We start from the raw sequence: 25,861 nt of genomic DNA on the forward strand, positions 1-25,861 counted from the left end.
ACTGCTGTTCATTAATTTCAGAACAGTTTCTGGATCCAAGTTTTGAACAGATGTGATATTGTCAAATTTTTCACAGATTCCCCCCTACTGCTCACCTTTTTTTTTTTTTTTTTTTTTTAACTAGAGAGAACTAAACTGTTTATAGCAATAAATAGGAGGCAGCAAGGGAGATCACAAAAATAGAGGAGGCTGCTCTCAATTAAGGATGTCCCCAGAGGACTTTTGTTCCTACCAGGTGTTTAGAATTGCTTCTCTTTGCTATTGTTATTAGCTTTTGTCTGAGAGGGGCAGTATTTTTCATTTATTTTCTCCAGCCATACTAAACAGCATATTAATGCTGACATACAGATACATAGAAAGAGACAGTCTTAAAGGGACCCTGGACAATGGCCCAGTATTACAGCAGGGAACTTTCAAAATGCACCAAAGACAACTGTTTTGAATAAAAGTTTTGGAAACGATGACATAAGTTTTAAAGAACCATGTTCAGAACAAGACGACTATGGTAAGAGATCTGAGAGTGCTAGCATCATATGTAACCAGGCTGTTACAACCCTTCAAAACAAATCACATCATATACAGACTTCAGTATAATAGTTTTTACCATAAGAGCATAGATCTATGTTAGGCTTGGGGGGGGGGGGGGGGGGGGAGGAGGGAGGGAGAGGGGAAAAAAAAAAAAAGAAGAAGAAAAAAAGAGTCAAGAACTTCTAATTTACTTGGAAATAAAGCCTTCATGGGGACAACCTATTTGAGTAACCTCATTAAAGAACAGCAACATAAAAGCTCAGAAAAATCTTAATTTTATGCTCATGGAGGTACAAATATGGAAAATGAAGGTCAAAGCCGTCCTATAATTTAACACACTCAGAAAAAAAAATGATAATTTTAGTATTTTGATGTCTTAAATATCACAAATTTCAAGATCTCCCCTGATCCAGAGGTAAAAGCAAGCACGGTTGGAAGTAAGAAAACTTATCTGTGAATAGGTTTGTATGTTAGAAATACTGTTCTGTATGCTTACCAATGCCAACATTAACTTACATTTCACATTTGAGACACACATAGAACCACCCTCTCCTCCTGTCAGTTCACAATCAGCTGAGACTTTTGCTGTTTCTTTAAGGACAACATAAATTCATACAAACGTTTACTCCATCAGTGAATATGCAATGCAAATCATTTATCTTATCAATAACTCTCATTCACGTAATCTGAGAATCCTTTGAAAGTCTATTTTAAACAAAAGGGATTCCTGGTATTTTGGTTTCAAGTCAGTACTTCTACTCTAGCTCCTTGTACCTCACTTTGAGCAAAAAGTTTCCCTGTGTGTACACTGTGCAGCCATAGCGCCACCAGCTTCAGGAAAAGATAGTACTGCTCTGCAAAGGAATGTGTTCTCCTACACGAATTACCTTTCAAAGATAAAGACTGAGACCTCATAGAAATATATTCTTAAGTATCTTACCTGCTTTGTCATTTGCCAAACACAGTCGATGAACTGAAGGAAAATGGGAGATCTGTCTGCATCAGCATGATCATCATCTCCATGTCCTACCCGCTGAAAGTCAAAACCCAAACTTTTTATTGCAGTCTAGCGTATTTACAGTGCCACCTCAACAACTGAGTAACTCTTAAATATGTTCCAATGGTGAACAAGACAAGCAAATCTTCCATATCCACCTGCCATAACTACATGTCATTTCTTCTAAAGCATCTTAAGAGTCAGAGCCCACAAAATGTCATAATAATTTATGTCCTAATTCCCCACTGGCCCATGTGTTAAATAAACACTTCAACCTTAAATCAGAGTAATAGTTCCAGCAATTTTACCTTCTAGACACCGTAATTGTTTTCCTTGTTTCTTCATTCATAAGACTGTTAAAGATGAAGCAATGCGTTACAATCTCTCTTCCCCATAAAAAAGCCATGTGATTTTTTTTAATCCATTATGTTCAAGCCACTTAATTCTTATTTACTTTACTTTATATTGTACCTCACACACAGACTTCCTGTTACAAATGAAGAGGTCACAATTCTCTGGCACGCTCACACCACTAAAAGAAGACACCAGAGACAATAACTAAAATGCAGCAGAGTACTGTGAGAAAGCATGCTATTCAAAAATAAAAGCCTTGAAGGTGACAAAGTGCACAATAAATCTTTCCGCTTACCATTGCGAATCGGTGTCCAAAACTTATCCATTCTTTCTCGATAAGAACTTCAAACCCCTTGATAGTTCTATAATAGCTGTCCAGCATAAGCATAGCCAGCGCAGTAAGCTGTGCAGTTCGATCCCAACCATCGCTGCAATGTACCACTACAGACGTTTTACCAGATTCAATTTTATCCGCAATCCTTACTGCTCCAGCAAGAAGCATCTTAAGTAAAGAAAAATAAACAAACAAGCATACTAAATACTAACCAAAACTCTAACAAAAAAAAAAGTTATAATTTTACACTCTTCAGGTTAATGTATTTTAAATTTTCAGACAAATTACATAATCATCTGGACAATATTGCTTTAAATCAGAGGTTTCAAAATGGAGGTACGTACACTCCTAGAGGTACAAAATCTCTGTGCACTCTCTCGTCCAGGACAGAGTGCTCGTCAGTTCTCTACTATTTCTAGCCTACAGCAAAAGAACACGGGAATCCCTTCTCTAAATTAAGTCTGAAATTCTGTATCATGATGAAAAGACACGAATACTGTAACCTGTTCCAAAGGATGAAGGCTCAATGTTTCCAAAGTTCATTTTCACAGTAATCAATCACTTTTAGCTTTCAGTTCTCAACTACTAAGTTTAGAGAAAGGGACAAACTATCCAGCTAATCTAAATCAAAACACAATCCAAACAAACCCAGAAACCTGGGCTGGGAGCCTGTCCTGATTTGTTGGTGCATGAAGTATACATGGTATTCAACCCATCAGCAGGCCACTACTAGCGTGGATTCAGAAGCGTGCTGGAGAGCAAAGGACAGAGATGGCACAGGACTGAGATCACCTGTGTGCACTTGTTATTCTTCTCCCCCCCCCCCCCCCCAAAAAAAAAAAACCAACCCTCTCTTGACACTGTGTGTTTTTTAAAAAACTTGAATAATGTCTCTCCTGCAAAGATCTGTCTCTGTAACATGACCTATCATGGCACTGAAAAAGATGTGGAAAAAACCAACCACTAGAATAGGACCACAGGAGAAATTCCTATCTGCATTCCAACAGCAGAAAATGGAATCTTGCAAAATACTCGCATTTTTCCTTTCCCAGGCATGTAAACACATCTTCTGGGAAGTAGGAAAGCCAGCATCCACTGGAGAAGCTGTGCGCAAGACCAGTCTTCAAAGCTATTTCAAGAACCATGCTTTAGAGAGACTTCATTACTTCATCGATTCTTCATTGATCTTTCATTGATCTTGTATTTTACGGTAAAACTGAAGGATGCTAGGATGGAAATATCAGGAAACAATACAAAAGCTTCTATGGGAGAATAAAGCTTGTGGTCTGAGATAGTTAATTGCCAATTACTTCAGTTACAAAGCTCTACTACACTGAAAAAGTGCAAATATTAAAACAGTTTGCTACTCAATAAAAGCAGAAAACTAATCTATGTAACATACAGGTATGCATAGCTTGCTCTAAATTGTACTGAAGAGAACACAGATACCTCTGAAAATAAAAGGACAGAACAGATACAGGCAATAAGCAGAGAATGGGAGACAGAAAACAGGGCTACTATTAATTCAGTAAATATCTGTGGAGCAGGTGAAGCATTTTATTCTATTTTGGACAAAAGCCTTTAGAAAACAGCTTCCTCCACAAACTATTCTTATTCTTTATAGATATTTCAAAACTTAGCAACCATCACAGTATTTCAGTTAGGGCTCCTAATGAATAACTGGCTTCGGATTGGTTTAGAAAATGAGAACTGGTTTAAAAATAATAAGTAGCACAAGTTTTACCCTGAAGGACAGAAAATACCCTGGAGAGCATGAGCAAACACCTTGGGTGTGCAAAAAGCACCAAGTGACTCTAGTCTTGTTGTTACTACTGTCTTCATGCACACAGAGCATTACTGGTGCCTCCCCAGACACTCCCAGACCATCTTCAAAGTGCTGTGGGTGCCCACTGCTAGGAAGGTGAATTTCCAGTAATGTATCGCACTAAACTGGGACACGATCACACTGATCTGAGCCCAAAAAACAGAAGATGCGTTAGAGTAAAGCTGTGGATTTCTCAATTGCTATTAAAAGCCAAATAAAACAGGCAAGGAAGGTGAGCAATTCTTGGATAAAAGCACAGGGAGATACTATCAACACTGTTAACACAGTAATGGCAACTTCAAGAAATAAGGCTGCAGTTTTTTGCTGTCAACACTATAACGTGAAGTATCGCGTAAGGGACAGATTCATGAAGAATGTTACATGTGTGTCAACTCTTAAAAATAATTTAAATGAAATTTCAAATTGCTATGCTATTGTCACGTGTGCAACAGCGGTATCAAGGTCCACTTCTGACACAATCTAAGCCCAGGAACGCCACTGAAGTCAATGTCAATGAAAGGCAACCCACTGGCCCAAACAACTTCAATTTATAACTAGACTATTGTATTTAAGGCTAAACTGATAAGAAAAGGTCTCCAGATATTCAGATTACCAAAGCTGTTTAAAATAGTCCAATTTCAAGAGAACAAGAAAATTAAACTGTTCCCAAATATCATTAAATTTGTTTAATTCTTAATTTAAGTGTTTGCTCCCTCTACTGGTTCTCCTGCAGCGGTTAGCAACCACCAGTTAATAGAAGACTAAAACTAATGAACAATCCCAAATATGTTTTGCATGAGTGACATTTGAGCCAGTTGTTAATAAAACTCCATCCATATTCATCATAAACAGGGGAGTGGATGTGGTAATGAAATAATCTATTCTAAAAGCATTTCAGAGGTTAGTGAAACAGACTGTAAAACTGAGTATGGTAGTGATTTATTTCAATATTATGTTAAATAATAGAGCAGATTATAACCCAGAAGAGCACTGACTATAAACAGCCCATGAAAACATAGCTGCGCGACACTAACATTGCATTGAAGGGGGGAAGGATGAGAACGACTGCAGAATCTACAGTCAAGTCCTTCTGGCAGTTGTTCAAATATAATCTGAAGTTCCCAGGGCATTCTTCCAAAAAGCAGGGATAACCCTGGACTGCTCACAAACATTCCATCTCAAGAAAATAAAACATCATCCAACACTAAATGCGATTAACTCATTACCTACCAGTACATAAAACTGGAAATACAATGCTACTATGGAAGGCTTAAAATGCTATGTTCTAAGTGACCATTTAAAAATTAAGCTTTTTTTATAAGATTATCCTGATCAAAGAATGTACTTAAATGTAGATGTTATCTTAGTAATATTTTCAGAAATGCAAGTTAAAAACATGTTTTAAAAAAACAATTTATCTTTCATATCAAAAGTATTTTACCCTTATATATTCCAGCCAATGTGTAGAGTCCACATTTGATAACCACCGAGTCTCATCAATAGTAGGATAAACTATTTCTTTAAGTTTACGCAGGGATTCTCTCATTACGTGTATATTATGAATCTCCAGAAAGACCAGCTCCGCATTTGGGTAGGCACTTTCACTTTCATATCCTCCACCTTTTGCCTGTCATTCAAAAAGTAAAAACAGACTAAGAAAAGAACATGTACAGGACTTCAGTATAAGGTTGAGAGAGTTATTTTGGTCAGGTTTCAGGATTTTCTAAGATAAGGGATTCTTTTATCACTAACAAAACCATATTTTTTGCTTTTGTTTCTCTAAGAAGGAAGAGGGTATTTTTTTTAGGTGAAAGAAATTTTAATTGTAATAGGCTACATTTGATAATACATCCATATACAATCCCTTTTTTACTACTGAAACCTTTGGTCTTGTGTGGGCTTTACTACACCATTTCTCAGCTGTCTTCATGCTGCCTTCAATTCCTGCCAGCCTTTCCAAAATGCTACAAGAAACTTACCTTCCTTCCCATACCTTCTTTAGAGACCTTATTTTATCTTTTTTTCAACATTAAGTTCTCCTCATCCTCATCTCTTACTCAATCTTGAGCCTTGTAATAAGGACAGAACTACTAATGCTAGTTACGACACCAACCTACCTTGTTTGTATCTGCAACGCTATTCTGTCTGGCATCAAAGATGATAAGCTTATGTGACTGAGCATTGGCATCCATTATTGTCTGCAAATATTTTTCGTCTTCTTTGCAACGTTTATCATTTGGGCCTACTGATGGCTGACTGCATCGTGTTATTGTGGCTTGGCTCTCAGGATGAATCCAAGATAACACCTGGAATAAAAGAAAATTATTTTCGTTTACTATACTACTATAAAAGCAGCAGGCCAGAGTGCAATTAGATAATCACACTGCTTACATGGCATTGTTCCCTGGCAAACCAACAAATGCATATTTAAGGACAACCTGATGCAAAACTACACTGACAGCACACTGGTACTGCTCATCCCAGATCTGAGTTTGAAATACAAAGTGATTCTAAACATCTTAGCTTTTATTTCTAATAAAACCTAAGTCTGCTACTGCATCTTACTAATAATAAGAAAAAAAAAAAAAAACAACGGAGGAAGAAAAACTGCTTCCATGTGGAAGTCCATTGGCCTGTACACTACATTGCTAAGCGGATCTATAGCATGAAGACTGTCACCACCTAAAATATTTAAAGGGGTTCTCACGCTACCTGCAAAACTTGTCTATTTTTAAGATAACTACTATACTACTATGATCATAACACATTCCACACCAAATCAGAACACAAGCTAATATGCAGATTAGCATCAGATACTAGTGTGGCTTAGAAGTGTCAACTTCAAACAAAAATTTATTACATAGCACAATAAGTAAGCAACTAGACTCACATTTGACTTGCTCTCTTCAGTTCTAAACCCATCAAGCCTAATTCTTCTTTCTTTGCCCCCTCCTTTCAGAAAGGAAGCCATCCCACTGTTATTTTAAAAAAAAAAGCTGATAATTTCCTATAAGCTACAAATTTGTATAGTACTTATATCTCCCTGTAAAACTTTCACTTACTGGAACTCTGCCTTTTGCTCTAAATGCTGCCACTTTTGAGAGGTCATCATCCTTCACACTAGTTGGCACAACAAGAACAGCAGGATATGTATCACAAAGCTCATAGGTGCTGTTAATTTTGGATATTTTCCAACTCTCATTGGGTAAGCCCTGTATGAAAGCAAAACATTTTCGTATTTTTCAGGTTAGACAATTACACGTCTGAGTTTGGGGCAATTAATATTTTAATATGCTACGTACCTTTTTTTAAAAAGTGTGCCCACATTTTTCTTTAAAATAAGCTATAAGCTTTAGGTCTTCATATTGAACCATAAACCAAAACACTGAAAGTCTTTTCTATTTATTATCTTTAAAACTGATATGCAAAATAACCATTTAACAGGCTGCACACTCAGGAAAAAGTGAACATATAGCAAAATAAAAATACTTTTCCAACTAGGAAACTGTAGATTTACAATGACAAACTAGGGTTATTCTTCTGTTTAATGCTGCGTATTCAAAATCAAATTTTTATAAAGCCTATATTTTCTAGAAACAGCACTTGGAAAATGTGGATTTAAGAATGCACATTAAGATAGACCAGTTTGCTCAAGCACTCAGCACCTGCTGTCTCCACCAACTTCAGCAGGCACTCAACACTTTCAAAACCAGGCCACTTGCATTTTATTATCTAAACATGATATGTAGACAGTCTCTGCATGTAGCTAGAGCTGAAATTTTTGAGTTCTCTTTAACACTTTTTTCTCGTTCCAGTGGCTCTAGGGGACATGGAGAAAAAAATAATACACCAAGTACTTCCATAACTTACCTGCCTCTTATATTCTGCCATTGGATCATACACTTTCCAGCCATTCACAGGAAACTTTTCTTTATAGCTGAATGCAAAAAGAGGCTAAAGACAACAAAGCAAGGGCATAAATTACTGTCTGATGGACTGTACGCACAATAAGCTCCAAAACAGTGAATCTCCTAATATTTCAAACATAACATTTCCGAAACTCTTACACAGCAGATATAAAACCTTCAGTCAAGACTGGACAACACTGTGCTAGAAAGAAAATGAAGGACAGTTTCCTCCTTCAAGTACACGCTATATAATTAACAAAATCAAGATAGGAAACAGTCAGAGAGAGTTGAAGTTACTTGCCTTGACTATACAATACATCAATGGCAAAGTCAGGATGAGGAAATTGGTCTCCTACCTCCCAACCAATTCCCTACTTATACAAGCAAATGAAATAGCACTATGCAGCTAACTAATAACAAGAATAATTGTACTTATTTGTTGGTTTAGACAGAACTTCCAGACTGAATTATCTACTGCAGAAAAGAGTCAATACATACATATTTTTAATCAGCAACATTAGACAAGTCTAGATGTCCAGGGTTATGTACAAGTTAGATAACTTCAGCAAGAGCAAGACGTAGCATAATGTTTTATGAATTAATGCAAAAATGAAACAGGGTCAGAGTAGCTTGCCTGCTCTGTAACAGATTTTATGAATTAACATTTCAATGTTTGTTATACAGCCCTTGTATTGCCCCACCTACACTTTCAAAAAAAAAAAAGAAGAGCCAGTGACAGCCTTCTCTGCATCTTAAGACTTACCAGCCCATTAGAAACAGGAAACGCGCGTGTTACAAGGTTTTCAAAAATCTCCAATCTGTTCTGCTCTTCCTGTTTATAGGCCAGCCGTAAATTTCTCATATCCTGTCAAAAATAAGTTACACTGTTTTATTCTGTGATAAATTAAAAAAAACCCAACAGATATAAGATATTTGATTGAAGGCAGGTATATACGTAGCACTAAGTGGCTGACATCATCTAACCTACGTTAGAACAGAGTTCTCTAAGTGTTCGTATCATGTGACTAAGATCATAATTGAAGTTGCTAGATATCACAAAAATAGCCATTTTTCCTTTGACTTCACTCTTGAGCCAAAAGGCAGAAGTGTTTAGGACTGCAAGTACTGTAAGAGGAATTGAAATATATTCTCTAAATGAAGTAGGGTTCAAATACAGGGAACTGATCAGACAGAAAAACAGCACATGTGCATGCAGATTCCTCTTACAGAAAAATGAAATGAAAATACTTTAATATGAATAAACGTCTACCATGCCATACCTTGCAAACTATTTCTATACCACACGAGTTCTCTCCGTGGCTCTGTACTCCAATTTTTTCAACTCTGCTTATGACTCCAAGAGGAACATCAACAACAAAAGGTGGATCCTGAAATTTGAATATAAACCAAATTATTTCTGTTACATTAGGAGGAACACAAACTAATATTATTCATGTATGTTTCATTAGAGTAAACTATAATTCCTGTTTAATAGACTGCTGTGAAACATCATACTTCACTTACACCAAATTTGTCACTTTCTGAAATCTACTTCAGCAACATTCCTACACGAAACAATATGCAGACAGATAGCGAAGTCTTACCCTTTCAACACTTTTGATATACATTCTGAAGTCCGTCACTGTTAGTGTACCACTGACTGCTCCCATAAATGGACAGATATACATAACATCTTTAGCTGGAAAACAGACCAATTAAAGCTTTGTTTTACTATTATAGGCATTTGTTCCATAAAAATCTATTTCAATTAAAAAACAGCAAGTTTGGTAAATTCTGATACTTGACCTGTACAGGAAAGCCTACTCTTCAGACGCTGTCAGGACTGAAAGAGCTGCCTTTACCTCAACACAAAAACAATCAAATTCCTTAGTCCCACTGCTGCTCAGCAACTACTGAGCAACGGGGGCTGGGCTCAGCTAGCATGGGCTGCAGTAAAGGCAGGCAGGTAACACAGCTCCCCGCTGGCATTCTTAGCTGCAGGCGGCTCTGGTCCCTGCTCTGAGGTGTAAAGCACCCGCACTCACCTCAGACAGAGCGCATCCAAATGGGAAATTGCTGTTGCATGCAACTGACCTCCAAGTAATTCAGTTGCGTGATCATATTTTCATTTTCACTTTTATTTGAAAGAGCTAATACTCTTTTCTAGACAAGTACTGTACTGTTAACGCAGAGCTTGCTGTCACAGGCCAAAGTGAAATAAATCTCATTAAGAACTGGAAACTAAGTTTTCCATAACTTCACCTTCTTTCCTATCATAATTTTGAAGGTTTTGAATCTACGAAGTATCCTTTGCATTCCTTAGCAGAAATACAACTCATACACCTACAAGGAACAAACTAAGTCTTAAAAAATAAATAAATAAATAAAGAATTATCTATATAGAGCAAGTAACCTTCTGGAACCGATTTCTCCTTCCTATATTTGGATTTAAAAGACAAAGAAAATAAATCTACATCATATCAGTTAATCTAAATTGGCATTAAACTAAAATAACAAAAGTCAAAAGGAAATAATATTCTGTTTTTAAATAAACAAACTAATGATTTAACAGTATTCAGTGTAGTACTCAATAGTATGCTTACCAATAACTTTGATTGATTCTCCAGGAAAAAGAGGAGCCTCTTCCATCTGTGCTAGTTTGTTTCCATCCCGCAGTGCCTGGCAGAAATCCAAAACCATGAGTAAATCTCACTTTCCATCTGCACTACATTGATACATTTTGATGCAAAGTGCTTCTACTACCAGATTACTGGAACACCAGAAGTGTATATTTTTTTACAAGGCACAATTGTATTAAACAGTACCATAGCAAAAAAAAAAAAAAAAAAAGAATTAAACACAAAACTCAGTATTAGAAATATTACACAGACATATATGTTAATAACATATTAGTACTAAAGCATTTATGCAACAGTTTCACATGCTAGCTACATACAGCGTACAAAAATATGAACAATAAGATCAGCCCAAATTTGTGATTATTAATTTGTTAGTCTTTCAATAAATGCAGGTACTAGTTGGAGTATTTTATCTACTTGAGAACATTTTAAAGCTCATATTAATTTTTTTTCTATTTGTAATATTGTTGATTTAATAATTGAGTATTTTCATCTGAGATAATTGTTATTTTTTTAACATTTTAACTTCCTATTTTTGGTAGCAAGAAGTCAGAAGCATCCCATGATGCTCTATTTCAATCAATACCTTACTAAGAGTGCCACAGGTTATGGAAGAGGTCCATTACAGTAATTTTGGATCCAGGTGGTCAGATTAAGAATGAAGTAATAATGAAATATAGAAGAACAATTAGCAATTTTACAGTAAGGGCTAGTTCCATAAATTTTCATTTAGGCAAACAGCTTCACTCCTCAATGATATAAGTTTAATCCTTTGGGTCCCTCGTCAGTAGGTAAGATTTACAGCGTACTAAAGATTTTAATTAAGAATAAAAGGGTTTGTGGGACTTGGGACTTTTAAGGACCATGTGAGAAAGTGATCTCTCTCAGGTCAATATGATGAGATATTAAGGTTTCATTTTTTTACATCCTGAAGTGAGAATAAATGTAATGGGCTATGTTACAGTAAACAAATAACTCTTCCCTTGTATTACAGCTCTGATCCACATACAAATCTGCAGGTAGGATCTGCCTGTCTCCAAACAAACTACCACAAGCCCTCATTAATAAATAATTTCTAAAGATACCTAAATTCATCTCTGGCTTTAGATTTTCTAGAAAACTAACAGAATTTTATACTAAGCCAACACTTACAGACTTAGAAGGATGGATGTGCTCTGCCAGACAGGGGCTTACGTGAAGTATTACATTTTAGACTACCTGACATTACAGGAAAACCCTACCTAGCACATAACCAGTTAACACACTCAGTGCTTTCTGTGGATTCTCTGGCATGAGAAATCTAAGATTTGTATGTACTGTACAAGTACTAATATATAGTACCTTGCTACACAGTTAACGAATGAAAGATGAGTAAAACTTGCCACCTGATCAGGTTCTGCTTCAGAATGATAGCCATTGTGTCCATCCTGAATCTCCTGCATTGCATGAGGCAGCAGTAGGGCAAGAGAGAAGTAACAGGAAAAAACATGCAGACAACAGGTGAAAGGACAGAATCTTTTCTTTTTTGTTTCCCCTTTTTTTTTTCCTTTCCTTAAAAAGACAGCACACACTTTAACTCCAGTTTAGCTATTAAACTCCCAGCACAAACTACTTTCCACAGAAAGGAATCCAAGCTATTAGCACTATCCTTTTAATGGTATTTGGCACAACACAAAATGAAAAAATTCCTCCTTTTTTTTCACAAAAGAGTCAGCACTGGTAGATAAGAACATAAAAGCATGTACTGTCTTTTTAAGACAAACAACCTTATACTGAAGAAAATGAGTTCAAAGTATGCCACATGCTTATCAAGAGAAGAAATTGAGTACAGCTTGCAATGGTAGCATTAGGGGAAAACTCATGCAATCTTTCAAGGACAAAATAGGTCGACATCAAATAGAAGTACCTAGACAACGTTTAAAAAGCTTTACTGTGTAAAACATGTTTTAATTGAACTTTCAGTTTTATGGTCTCACATACTTTTCAGGCAACTTCTGTGTTGTTGCTAGAAATCTAGTCAGTAACTTTACAGAACCTAAAATTACTCCTCATAGCAAAACATGCAAACAATTCACATTTTTACATTAATTTATTTTTGCATCATATTGGCAGCAAATCCTGAATATTAATTAAATCTCTTTAATAAACTTAAGGTCCCGATGCACTACAGAGAGAAGCACAAATGTCACAGGGTCATATAAAGTAATTGTTTTAATATGTTCAGCCAAAATTGTTTTTCCATCTCCCTTCTTTATTAACTAGACAGAAGTTGTGTTCATGAGTCCATTATTTCCAGTTCACATGCAAAAAGCTTCTCACTTGCTTGACTATAAAAACAGCCTCAGGCTAAATTTACAAATGTTTGCAAAAGTATTTTTTTCTTTTCACAGTATTTCTACAGAACCCTCAAAAAAGAAAAACTTAGAAGAAGGACTTCAAATATCTTCAGATAATTTGAACTCTACAAGAGTTTAAAAAGTTATCATTAATTAAAAGCCCTTTTAAATTATAAAGGGCTCCTAACATTTCTGTATTGGTGGAATTCTGCTAAATACTTAAATTTCAGACCATAAAAATGTTGTTTCTGAAACTGAAGCAAAGTAGATATTGCGATCTCTGGAAGAAAACCAGAAGGACAACCAGCAAATACACCAAAAGATTTTAAATAAATGAAAGAGAGAAGCACAGCAGATCATTCAAAGACCAAAGCCTTTACAAAGAACTATGAAAAACTGAATGAAAGCAATCAAGTTCTGTTACTCAATCCAGAGCAATTATTTCAAGAGCTATCTATTTAAAAAAAAAAAATCAACTTGTGGATTTGCATGACCAGACTAAACACATAATTTTCAAATATGTAAACAATGCACAAGAAAAAGACATCATTCAGACCTCATCTCTTGGTTCGAGACTGAACAAGAGGCCTTTGTTCGAATAAAAGTGTTAGACACATTTCATGAACAATGTCAGAACACTATCCAGATAATTTCTCACTCCATAAATGTTACTAAGAGAGAGGAACAAGAAAACAAGGCATGCCCTTTTCATATCTGCAACGAACAATGGGCAAGACCTAGTCTCAAAATTATCACTAAAAAGATGCAGGCCATCGCGCTAGTGTCTAACTTCAAACCTAACTTTCAATCCTACAGGATTACAGGGCAGTAAGAATTAAGGTAAAATATGTACAAAGGCAAGCATGAATTGGTATCTTCTTTAAACAGGACAGAAAAAGATGTAAGGCTTTTACCACTAATATTCTTTAGCACAGATAACATGTTAGAGCTGCTAATACGGTACTCTGTAGTCCGAAGCATGTAAGCCTCAGTTGCAAGCATCCATTTTGTCAAAATTATAGCAATAAAACTGAAGTTAGTATTGCACATTCATAACATAATTTTAAAAAACTGCTCTCTTACACATTGACTTTTATTGCTCACAAAAACATTGTAATGTATATAAAGCATTTCTATGGCAAAGAAGCTGTCGCACTGCATAGCAAAATGGTCTGACTGGTTCACAAAAACCACTAATGAAGTAAAGAAGAACGCTTGACACACCAAGATCTCACACAGCACAACAGACAAACAGGTAGGAGGCCATTTTACGGCTAGCCAAAGGTAATCTTACCCGTATAACAGGCCTCCTGTACACCTGTTAGTTAAAATATAAAACGTTATCCAACAAAAGAGACAGATTTGATTCATTAAAGAGATTATATCTTACTTCATCAGATTTTCAGGAGAACTCTACTTCCAAACATTTTAATTATAGTCTGATTTTGAAAGAACCAAACAAATCTATGCAAATCTAGTAGCACTCATTTGCAGAATTGTTTTGGCCTAAAAACAACCTAGCCATTTCATTTCAGTGATGTAACATATGTCAAGCTCTTTTGAAACATTCATTCCTCATCAGCCTTGTCTCCAGTTACAAAGCCCTATTGCGAAAAGAGAAGAAGGAGCCTGATAATCCTTCTAGGTGGAAGACAACAAGCCTGCAACAACAGCCAGGAGCTACAACCACCATATCTTTTAGATTCACACGGCAAAAGAAGGATAGCAACAACTCATCTCAAATTATTTCTGACAGTGTCTATATTCAGCTTCTACAATCTAAGCAATGTTCATTTACATGAACTCCTCATTCAAGAATCCTCTCCAGGCAGAGAGAGTCTCAAAGAAATTTGAGTTATAAATGGGCATTATATTTTTACATGTGAATGCCACAGCAATAATGAATAAACCCAGCCTCTTACTGACTAAGCGACTAGTCGTACCACTGAACTTCTGCAGAAGCAAAGGAAACCCTCTCCTACAGCATAGACATCCCTTCACAACATACCGGTCCTGACTGTAACTAAAGATATCCTAGGATAAAAAATTCCATGATGTTATACACAAATATGGGATTTCAAATCACTGCAATGCACTAATGCCAAACACAATTTATACACAAAAATTCTGAATACCACCAGACTTAATTTTTTTTTCTTTTGTTTCTAAGAAGCAGAGCAAGAAGCAGACTTTTAATTAGGCCTTAAAAGACTTACTCCTTATTAAGTAATATCCAAATGAGTTTGGTAAAGAGAAGGAGGTTATTCAGAATTAAAAAACACTCTTTATTCCAGAGGAATGCGTTCGACCTGAGAGATAAACTGAACACCAAGCTTACACACCTGGATTTTACTAAAATGAAGTCCTTGATCTACAGGGCAAATACAACACCGACAGCTGTAATGCAAGGTTTCCCAGAATGTTTTATCAAAGATGTTAGCCTTGACCTGAAGTAAGCGCTTGCAATTCAGCTGCCATAGTATGGAAGAGCTGTGCTTTTTTATGAGTATAAGCTGCTGACTGTGCCAATAGTGTAAACTCTGTGAGGTGAATTTTTAAGTAGATCACGGTCAAAAACATTTTGTGGATTCATCTTCAGGCTTGGGCTGAATCTGACTTGCTGTCACAGAACCGAAAATATGCTGTTTCTGGATAACAAACTTTTCAATCACAGAGCATATTCGAAAATAATTTAAAATCAAGTTAAAAACAAAAAAAGACAAAATCTTCATTTGGCCATTTGGCATGAAGACCATGAAACTGTTTCAAATCTAGAAAGAGAAAAGGATCTAGATTGCAGCAGCCTGGGTTTCTTAAAGGGACTTGAAACTCATGTGACTTTTGTCAATTTGTAAGAGAAGGAAAACGGCATATGCTCCACTCTTGAGTGTTCAGTTGGCTGGCTGCATACAGGAAACAGCAAACAAGCATGAAAGAACACGTGTAAAAAAGCACAATGGAATCTAGCTGGTAAATCACACTGTGCAATCATTACCCGTGTCACAAAGATGTTCTAGGAGGGAATGAAAAAGATTTTTTTGTTTGTTTGTTTTTTTTTTGTTGTTAAATTCTCTGTTTCTGGTGAAACAGAGTCATTTATTGTGACATAGGCATTTATTTTTTTTGTGAAATTTGGAGAGCTCAATTCTGTACTCTGAATGACACACACTAGAAACAATTTCAACTTGTAACTATTAATCTACTTCACCAAAAAATTTTAATGTAGCAATCAAAAGAAAAGACAACTCACTTCTGGCATTTTATTCAAAACATTGACTTTTAATTTTCCTTTCACCTCTCAATTTTTATTCTGTAGACTTCAATGCCGCTATTCTAAACACGGAGAATAACACAAAGCAGATTCAGGAGACTCCTACACAGAATGAGATGTTTCCAGTTCTGAAACATTCAGGGATCACTTAAGTACCTACCACCAGATAATTAAGTTAGCAAGGACTTCCCTATCATTCACTCTTTTATCTTAAACAAATCAATGCATTCCTCTAGTCACTTACCCTGTAGTCTCTGGACACCCCTTCTGATGGGACAGGCCCCGAAATCTGACTAGAAATGGTTGCTGCTATCAGCTGTTTGCACCATTCCACATGGGATCCAGTCGGGCTACAAAAACAGAATATTTCAAATTATTTAGCAGTAATTCAAAATGTATGTTGAGAGTAGCATAGCAACAGAGCGCATCCAGAAACCCATGACCACAAATGATCACTAACACCATAAAAAGCAGCTTGCTTTGTGGGCAGAATGCAACTGTTTTGCTGACAAAATCAGGGAAAAAAATTTTACTAGATCTAATCAGAGTTGTAGAGCTGTCGGGTTAAAAGTGAGGTTAGGGTCCTAGGAACTTATAAAAATGCTAGTTTCCTTATCCAGTGTAATTTTTTACATCATTCACACATTTTTTTCTTAAAGTCATTCATGGAATGAATTTGGTCAGGTAACAACAAGGGAAGTGTAAGGCGTTTCCTATTATTTCCTGATTATTCAGTAAACCCTCAAAATTAAATTACTCTATGCTAGTACATAAAAATTTAAACAGTGCTAGTGTTCTATTCTATATTACCATTAAATGCACAAAACACATGTTTTCTAAAGAGTAACTTCTAGTTAGCCGTATTTTTTTCCTATTTGCAAAATAATCTCTGAATAATCCTCAGGACATGCCTTCCCATGCCACAGCAAGGAACCCTGCAGCGCAGGGTGTTTATAAGGACCCTGAAGACAAAGCCTCTGAACAGCAGAATCACTCTAAATCCCAGACAATGCGTTTTGAGAACAGTCACCTGAACTAGTGCTGCTTAAAAATAAAGCAGTGTTGAGAGTGAGCAGCAATTACACGGTTTGTGGCTGGACACTTTGAAGTGCACTAGGTCTGCTTCAAAACATGCCAGTATCTGATGAAAAACTGGGAATGCCAGAGAGGACTGTTCCTGAGTGCCACAGCAGCCTCAGCTGATGCCTTAAATAACTGTCATTTCTTCAAACAGTTTTGTTGGGTTTCTCTTCAGATTTAATGCTTATTCAGAAGTCAAATACAAAAAGAAAACTTTAATTCATTTTTTTAATTCATTCACAAACTAGCTTCGGATTCTGTGAGTGTCTTGTGACATTGACGTGAACAACGGCACAGGCGTACCCAGCACTCAACAGGCACGTCGCAACTTGGGCATTAAGAGAGTGGGCTCAAGGCACAAGATGACCAACTACTACTTAAGCAGAGGTCTTTTCTTACGTTAACTCTGCCAGGGTAGATATAAGGTGAAGATGCATGTAACAACTTCACACCTGCAATGAAAGCTCTTTCATAACTTTTCTGACATATTTTAGTAGCTTTCTATCTACCTGCAAAATTCTGCACAGTAGTAGATCACAAAATGCTGTTTCGCAACTAAAACACATCTGTGATATTCCTGCTTGAACAATAGCGATAACTCTCAAGTTACTGCTGAACTCCAGTCCAGATTCACTTCAGATGAGGTTTTCACTTAAGTTTTGCAAAAGAGCGCATGAACTAAACCCTACAGTAATCCTTTTCTGATCTCATTTATTTCTCCTTCTCTCACATCTCTTAATTTCCAGCACATCTCTTCAGAGTTTGCCTAAGTTTGTTTCCAAATAAGCATTTACTTGTTAATTAAGAAAAGGATTTATTTTTCTAGGGCTTATCTTCACCGGGAATCACTACATCAACAAAGTTAACAGCAGCAGGAAAACAAATGTGAGTGCAGGTCCCTGCGCTAGGAGCAGCGTCTCAGGATGTATCAGTGTCCCACAGGATGCTGACCATACCGATGGGACTTATCACCATCTGTCAAGCGGGACACGTACCAGCACAAGCCTTTGCATTCTGCCTCATCTGAGGTAGCGCACGTCAGCCTAGCCTGGCACAACCGCAAATAAAGTATATGACAAACAGACACTGTAACTTTTCCAGGGTAGAACAAGATTAGGAGAAGAAAGAAAGTTGAGAATTAAGATAAGAAAGTGCATTGATAAGGAATAAAAAGATACAAGTTTTGGTGATAGAAAATGGACATTTGATTTCCACCTTCACTAGAACAATTTAAACTCCAAATTTCTCCTAACAGAGAGAGTATGGAGACTGGAACCTGGCAGTAATTTTTAAATACAGCCTTTTTATCATAGAATGGTTTGGATTGGAAGCAACCTTTAAAGGTCATCTAGTCCAAAACCCCTGCAAGAAGCAGGGACATCTCCAACCAGATCAGGTTGCTCAGAGCCCCGGCCAACCTGGCCTTGAATGTTTCCAGGGATGAGGCATCCACCACCTCTCTGGGCAACCTGTGCCAGTGTCCCACCACCCTCAGTGTAAAAATTTTTTTCCTAATATCTAATCTAAATCTACCTCCCTCTATTTTAAAACCATTACCCCTCATCCTGTCACAACAGGCCCTAGTGAAGAGTTTCTCCCCACCTTTCCTGTAGACCCCCTTGAGCTACTGGAAGACCCCTATAAGGTCTCCCTGGAGCCTCCTCCTCTCCAGGCTGAACAGCCCCAACTCTCTCAGCCTGTCCTCACAGGAGAGGTGCTCCAGCCCTCTGATCGTCTGGGTAAAATTTCTCTTAGTTTCTACTCCTTCTTTAAGAGTTTTTCAATGAAGTCTGCCTGTAGCTGGAAACTCCTACAGGCAGGAATGACTCTGCCAGCGAGGGCTGAACCAGATGCGGGAGCACCTGGGGCCAGGCTCTGCCCAGCTCCCCTTGGCCGAGCCCCGCCACCTGCAGCCAGCCGAGCATCTGCCAGCGCGACGCAAAGCCACCCCACGCACCCACGGACACACCGGGGGACACACCGCTGTCTCGGGACAGCTACACCTCTGCAGATGACACACACACTCGCATGGGGGAAAAAAAAAAACAACCAACCCAAAAAAAAACCCCAAAAAACCAAACACCAACGAACCCAAAAAAAGCAAAACCATAAATCGGAATAAAGACTTGAAATTTGAGAGCAGTCTCACTTCAGTTTGCACAGACAAGAAGCTACGCACTGCCCCTAAAAAAAAGACCCGGGCCAAAACCCTGCAGGCAGCCTCAGCCTTCGCAAAAACGGCGACGTTAACGACGAAAAACACACAGCCACAAGCAGGAAACTTTGACTGCAGCCGGTTCCGTCGCCGAGGGAAATCTGCGCGGCTGCACTGAACCAGACCCTGCATTTCATTTCAGTTCCACGCTGGCCGGCCCCGCGCCGCCGCACCCTCGCCGGCCCCGCTTCCGTCTCCACGCCCGCCCGGGGCGCGGGGCGGCGGGGAGGCCGCCCCAGGGCCGGGGTTCGCTGTGAGCGGAGGCGCGGGCCGAGGGGCGCCCGCCGCTCGGCCCCGCGGGGAGGCCAGGCCGCGGCGGCCCCCTCCAAGCGCGGGAAGCGGCGCCGCCTCTCCCGCCGCGCCCCCCCCCCCAACCCCCGCCCGGAGCGCGCCCTTCGCCGCCGGCTCCGCTCACCTGTCCAGCGTCTCGGTGCTGGCCTGCCGCGACCCTGCCCCCGCTGCCGCGGCACCCCCCGCCCGCACGGCTCGCCGGCTTACGCCGCCGCCCTCCACCGCCGGCCCAGCCGCTGCCGCCGCCCGCTCCATGGTTCCGGCCGCCGGCGGGACTCGCTGCGCCGCCGGGATGGCAGAGCCCCGGCCCGGCCCGACCCTGCCGCCTCAGCCCGGCCCGCTTGGGCCCCGGCGGCGGCCGAGAGCTGTCACCTGGCGGCGGGGCTTACCCACAGGCCTTCGCGCCGCCGCGAGGGCGGGCAGCGGCCCCGCGCGGCGGGGGAAGGCCCGGCGGCTGCTGCCTCGCACCACCGGCCTCCGCGGGGGGCTGCGGGCACCCCTCCCGCCATAGCTGTTGTGAGAGGACGAGGGGTCAGAGTTTTTAAATAGAGGGAGGTAGGTTCAGACTGGAGAGTAGGAAAAAAAATTTTTTACCATAAGGGTGGTGGAACACTGGCCCAGGTTGCCCAGAGAGGTGGTGGATGCCCCATCCCGGGAAACGTTCAAGGCCAGGTTGGCCGGGGCTCTGAGCAACCTGATCTGGTTGGAGATGTCCCTGCTCCTTGCAGGGGGGTTGGACTGGATGGGCTTTGGCGGTCCCTTCCAACCCAAACCATTCTGTGATTTTATCACCCCGCTGGGAGCGATGGACCGATAGCAGCAGTCACAGAAACGGGAACAACTTCAGCCTTCCATTAAAACATCAGTCAGAGGCACAGGGTTTAAAACTGACATCTTTATTTTTTTTCCCCTTCACACACATACATGGCAGGTGGATGTTAAGCTCTCCCCCCCAGCCCCAAAGTCACTTGGCAATTAACACCCAGCTCCAGAGCAGTCCTGCAGTATCCGCCGAGGGCTGCCCACGATGTTATTTAAGGAGCAATAAGGAGAGCAGGAGATTCCTGGTCATTTATAAAAACCTGTTCTGTGAAGCAGGACATAAAATACTGTGAAAGAAAAAACTGAACTCAAGGCAGAGTTTAAAAACACATCAAAAGGAGGTAGTATGCAAATCATTTATAGGGTATACCCATAACAGTGATGCTGGGGTGGATAAGGCATAAGCAAATAAAGAAGGCATTCAGCAAATAAAACTTTCTAAATAAGGAACTGAAGGCCAGCACAAAAACTAGGTGATCTTCTCAGGTTCATGGAAATAAGAATACAGAAAGGAAAATATTTTGTATTGGCTCTTGGGCATTTATAGCTGCTGACGGTCACATCCCAGCCCTGCTTTTTCAGTCCTCCTGGAAAAGGCACTCAGCGCCTGGAACGCTCTCATTCACCACTTCCAGAGCTTCCCCAGGCTGGTCCTCAGCTGTGACAGCTATAGCCGGCTGCAGTAATGGCTCGGCTTCTGCTCCTGCAGCTGGGCACAGGAGCTTGGAGACACCGCACAGATACGGGGTACGGGCGTGCGGGGCACTGCAGACAGACAGCCCAGAACACGCATTGAAATGGAAAGGAGTTTTCTGTTAACTTTGATCAGTTTGTTTGCCTACATTCACAACTTTAAAGTAGTATTTTTCCAAAAATTACTGGAATAAAACACCTCAATGTTTGCCTAATACTGCCATGTAAAAATAGAATTAAAACAAATATCTGTTGACTTGGAAAAAAAAAATAATCCAAGCCTGCAAAGAGCTGTTGCAGACCTTCAAAGCCTGAAATTGGACTGAAGCAGTAATATGAAGAATGGTGTGTATGTAGAAGTGCATAATCCTTTCCATTATGTTACACTTTCTCGAATGAAATAGGTTATCATGTAGTGTTTACACAGTAAAAACCGTTAGATTTTCTGAACTTCTCACACTGCTCAGCGATATCACCAATACGTTCAACTCAAACACAGAAACTTTAAATATTCTAATAAAAATAGCTTTTTTTTAATAAACCACACGTAAGTAGAAGGCAAATATACCAGAGTATGCATAGTTTTCAAAATGTAAAGTATATCATGAACAATTGAGTATCCTTCTTCATATATCTGATGTAATGCATCTTATTTACCTTAACAAGCCAAGATTTTGGGACAACGTTATTATTTTGGAAACACATACTGAAGAACATTGATGGGAGAATGAAATTTAGAGGACAAAAAAATAAGTCATATAAATCATATGTATCAGCGCACACACACCGTATGCTCTGAGCTTCCCTGAAAAAATAGTGCAATTCAGTGCATATACTGAATTAAATCAAGAGGCGGTATACTTTTATTCCTTTGAAAAAATACTGTTCTAAAAATAGTCAGATGTCCTCTAAACTTTGACTTATTTTATGGAACTATAGCTTTAAATTTAGCTTTCATATGCAAAATATTTACACTTCATAAACTTGCAGAGTTTCTAATAAACTATATTATATATACTTAGACAAAACTTAATTTATATATAATCCTATTACATCTTGCAGATCAAAACTCACCACATGTACAATAATTTACAATGACAGAATCTTCAAGCATCAAATTATCTCCTTTAAAATAACAATATTAGATAGAGTTCTCTACAGATTCTGAATTGCAGTATTTCCTGGATTGCCTGAATATCATTAAACTTCTGAGAATATGCAAAATTTTAATGAAATATCAAGTAGCAAGTTTTGTGCTCTCATAAGAAATGCTTGCAACTATTTAAAAATACCCGAAAGGAACAAAATTAGAGGTTTACAGGAAGCCTCCGAAATGAAGGCTTGAAACTAGAATTCACTGGAAGGTTCAATATAAGTGCACACATATGCAAATCTTGTATACTGAAGTTCCTTAAATACTTAAGTATAAATTCATCAAACAAAAGTTAAATTAAACCGTAAGCTATAACGTACAAGTTTGCAACAGTATTTATAACTGAAAATTTTTGTCTACTTTGGTATAAAAGCTCCTTTAAACAGACACATTTAATTTTAGAAGACAAACACAAGCTTTAATACTATGGCTATTGATGGATATTTAAGCAATGTCTCCTGGGTCTGTTTTTAATTATATAAACCTTTTTTAGAACCATTTTACTCTGTATTAATCTAAAGAGCCAATATTGCCAACAGTGATAACTTGTAATATACTCTAGTGCTGAACAGTTAGCCAAAACAGGACTTCTCAGAATCCAGTACAATTGTAATTCGTTTTTAAAAAAATCAATTTACAATAAAAATATGTTTTTCTTTTATTTTGATATCTACTGAGCTATTTGAACTTTTTAATTAGAAGTGTATCAATGAAATCCTCCCTGTATCTTTATTTATTTCAAAAAAGGAAAATGTGGAATTCTCAGGTAACTGGAAAATTTCAACACTTCTCTCTGAAATCTTACAATAGAATTTATTTTTATCTCATGAACTCCACAAACGTATTCCCAACAGGAATACACACATACCTAATTTTGCACAATGTGAATATTCCTATTGCCATTAATGTGTTTATTCACAACATGTAAGACTGAGCATGAATTTCCTTACAGGAACATGACCTACAGTGTAATAAATTAAAGCATTCTGATGAAAACAATACATCAATTCCATTTCAATTGTACCAGACTTTCCAAAATAACTCTTAAAGCCCTCCATAATTAGAAGTTGATTAATAATGTTCCCAGTCCACAGGTTCTGAAAGGCACATAATTCAAGAGTTGGTTTTGTTTGTTTTGAAGCCTTCCTCAAATGAAGACAGTCTAAAATAATTTGTGTTAGGACAGTCTAATGTAAGGCATTAAAATATTTCTCTTTATGTTACAGATCTATGTTAAGCACCACTTGCTATTACAGTGTACAATGAAGCCAACATTTTCTTCAAAAATGTGTTTGTACTTGGGACATCATTTGCGAGGGAGATGCTGATGAGCCTGATGAATTGGGTATCTTAGAATTATTTGTGATCTGTAGTTCTTCAAGTCTCCTTATATAATCATCACGTAACGCAAGGAGCTCCATGTAACGCTGCTCCACTGGATTTGGCTGCTAGAAAGAGATCTATATTAGTCTTAGCACTTCAGTCTAACTTCCTCTACACAGTTAGGCTGCTGTAGTATTTGCCAGTTTTCCTGGCACCACTCAGTATTTGTAGTTTCCAACACATGTAACAAGTTGTAGCTAAACAGAAATAGTTCTTTCTACAATGCAAGAGCCCTCTGCCTTCCAGTTCTCATCCAGATAAAGTCTTTACACAAAACAGTTCTTCCTACTTCAATAAAATCAGCCAGCACTTCCTGGAGCATAAGGATTTTATTTTCTTATTATCTAATATTGTGTGGAAGATGGGTGTGAATATCTTGTCTGAAGTTTTTATCTTCTTGACTTACTAAAAGGTTTTAGATTCACAAGGTCAAATGTCTCATCATCTTCCCTAAAAACAGTGTTTAGCCAGACTAACTATTTTAGTTACACTGATCACATTAAGATGAAATCCATGTCTTCAGATTAAATAACTTCCCTTACTGATTAAATTTAATTCAGTTTTTAATAGTAAATTTGCAACTTCGTGTAAATAAACAAGTGAAATAAATGCAAAACTTTATTAGTGAATTCTGTGAGTAAACTTGAATCTGTTTAAAATCAGCTGCCCTAGCTTTCAGGGGATTACTCACAGAAAGAGCATCTGAAGTATTTCCATTTTAAGCTTAGTTTCCTTTTTCAGAAAGAGTATTGAAACAAGGAAGTATTACAAATGTCCAACGCAGATCCAGAGCCTAAAGCTACTTTCAGCTGTACACACCTGTCAAGAAGTTGCTGCTGTTTCACAGTTCACTGCCTGTAATTAAAAGCTATTAGCACCACAGTTTCAGGAGCAAATAGAAACGCCTCACTAGTTCAAAAATAGCTGACCCAGCACTTTTACGTGCACCACTCACTGTGCACCCCAGATGAGGGTGGCAATGAATGCTGAGGCAACTGTGGAAGTTGGATCAATGACTCAATGTACCAAGGCGATTAGAGATGCAGGGTTAATGGTGTTGCTAGTGACAGACCAGACTCTTCATTACACTGAAGTCTGATGCGGAACATGCCTCTAAAGTAATGGCACTAAGAATGGTCATTGAAAAACTGGTTCAGGCCACATGTCCACTATTCAGTTCCTTAAGTCAAGAGGAAGCATAAATTTCGTGTGCAGCAAAAAACCTGTTGCATTTTGTGCATAAAAATGGTGAAAATGAGGGACACATAGTAGCAGCACAGAAGATTATCACATGGGTTTGCATTTCTAATAAGATATTCCTGCCAAAAGCCCTCCCTGAATAATGGCAAAGCATATTTTTAAGTAGATTTACAGCTAATTTCCATGTCCTATAATCCTTCACTTTAAAAAATAAATCTTTGGATTCACCTTTGCAAAATACCCTCATCTTTCACAGCAAGCAAACAAAAGCTTTAAAACCAGAACTTCAAATTAAAACTGGCAACATATTGTAAGAAAATACAGCAAACTGCCTGGCTTTCTTGCAGCCTCTAAGTGTTGTAAATAATACAGGAGACCAGCTGTGGGAAAAGGAAGTGCATGGCTTGAAAACTCCTGATTCATTCCAGGGGTTGGATTGTGAAGACTGCTTCTGTCAAAGAAACTGCTCCTCTATCTTCTCCTATCCAAAACTCCACAACTTGTTAAGAAGGACAAATAAGTCTCTGTACACTGTCTTTACATGCCGCATTGCTGAGATATCTAGCTAGACTGCAACAAACATTGAGTGTCCATATACTAAACATTAAAAGCACAGAATTGGAGCATGTGTAGTTTGATAAAAGCTTTTCTGGGCTTCCAATCTGATCCACCTGTATAATTTTCAGTAACAGCTTTCATCCAACAGTTACACAGTGTAAACAATGCTGGATCATCAGTTACATTAAAAAAAAAAATCTTACCATAAGCCATCAATACAGACAGAGAAAGGAGCAAATAGGTCATCTCAGTTTGTGAAAGACTTCATACGCTT

At 38.4% G+C, this 25,861-nt stretch overlaps 2 protein-coding genes across 7 annotated transcripts in view; both read right to left on the reverse strand.

Annotated features, from left to right (window-relative positions):
* The window catches only part of MTMR1 (myotubularin related protein 1), a 39,456-nt gene extending 19,369 nt beyond the window's left edge, over positions 1–20,087 (reverse strand). The window contains exons 1-14 of one of the 4 annotated variants that reach the window (XM_086756611.1): positions 19,903–20,087; positions 16,437–16,542; positions 14,216–14,239; positions 11,971–12,021; positions 10,550–10,625; positions 9,551–9,645; positions 9,227–9,334; positions 8,710–8,811; positions 7,909–7,992; positions 7,101–7,250; positions 6,156–6,344; positions 5,480–5,665; positions 2,175–2,381; positions 1,469–1,561 (exon numbers count right to left, since the gene is read on the reverse strand). In XM_086756611.1, coding sequence (XP_086612737.1) covers positions 1,469–1,561; positions 2,175–2,381; positions 5,480–5,665; positions 6,156–6,344; positions 7,101–7,250; positions 7,909–7,992; positions 8,710–8,811; positions 9,227–9,334; positions 9,551–9,645; positions 10,550–10,625; positions 11,971–12,021; positions 14,216–14,239; positions 16,437–16,542; positions 19,903–20,033 — 1,602 coding nt within the window. In that variant the 5' untranslated portion in view covers positions 20,034–20,087. The remainder of the gene's footprint in view (positions 1–1,468; positions 1,562–2,174; positions 2,382–5,479; positions 5,666–6,155; positions 6,345–7,100; positions 7,251–7,908; positions 7,993–8,709; positions 8,812–9,226; positions 9,335–9,550; positions 9,646–10,549; positions 10,626–11,970; positions 12,022–14,215; positions 14,240–16,436; positions 16,543–19,902) is intronic. The other 3 variants (XM_086756612.1, XM_086756613.1, XM_086756615.1) reach the window with 3 other exon arrangements.
* A 568-nt stretch (positions 20,088–20,655) lies between these two features.
* MTM1 (myotubularin 1) overlaps positions 20,656–25,861 on the reverse strand; it is a 46,062-nt gene continuing 40,856 nt past the window's right edge. For 2 of the 3 annotated variants that reach the window (XM_086756616.1, XM_086756617.1), the window contains exon 16: positions 20,656–23,894. In XM_086756616.1, the coding sequence (XP_086612742.1) occupies positions 23,727–23,894 (168 nt within the window). In that variant the 3' untranslated portion in view covers positions 20,656–23,726. The remainder of the gene's footprint in view (positions 23,895–25,861) is intronic. The other variant, XM_086756618.1, reaches the window with a different exon arrangement.

The sequence above is a fragment of the Chlamydotis macqueenii genome, chromosome 11 (genome assembly GCF_036417535.1).
Source record: "Chlamydotis macqueenii isolate bChlMac1 chromosome 11, bChlMac1.mat, whole genome shotgun sequence".
NCBI classification, from domain to species: domain Eukaryota; kingdom Metazoa; phylum Chordata; class Aves; order Otidiformes; family Otididae; genus Chlamydotis; species Chlamydotis macqueenii.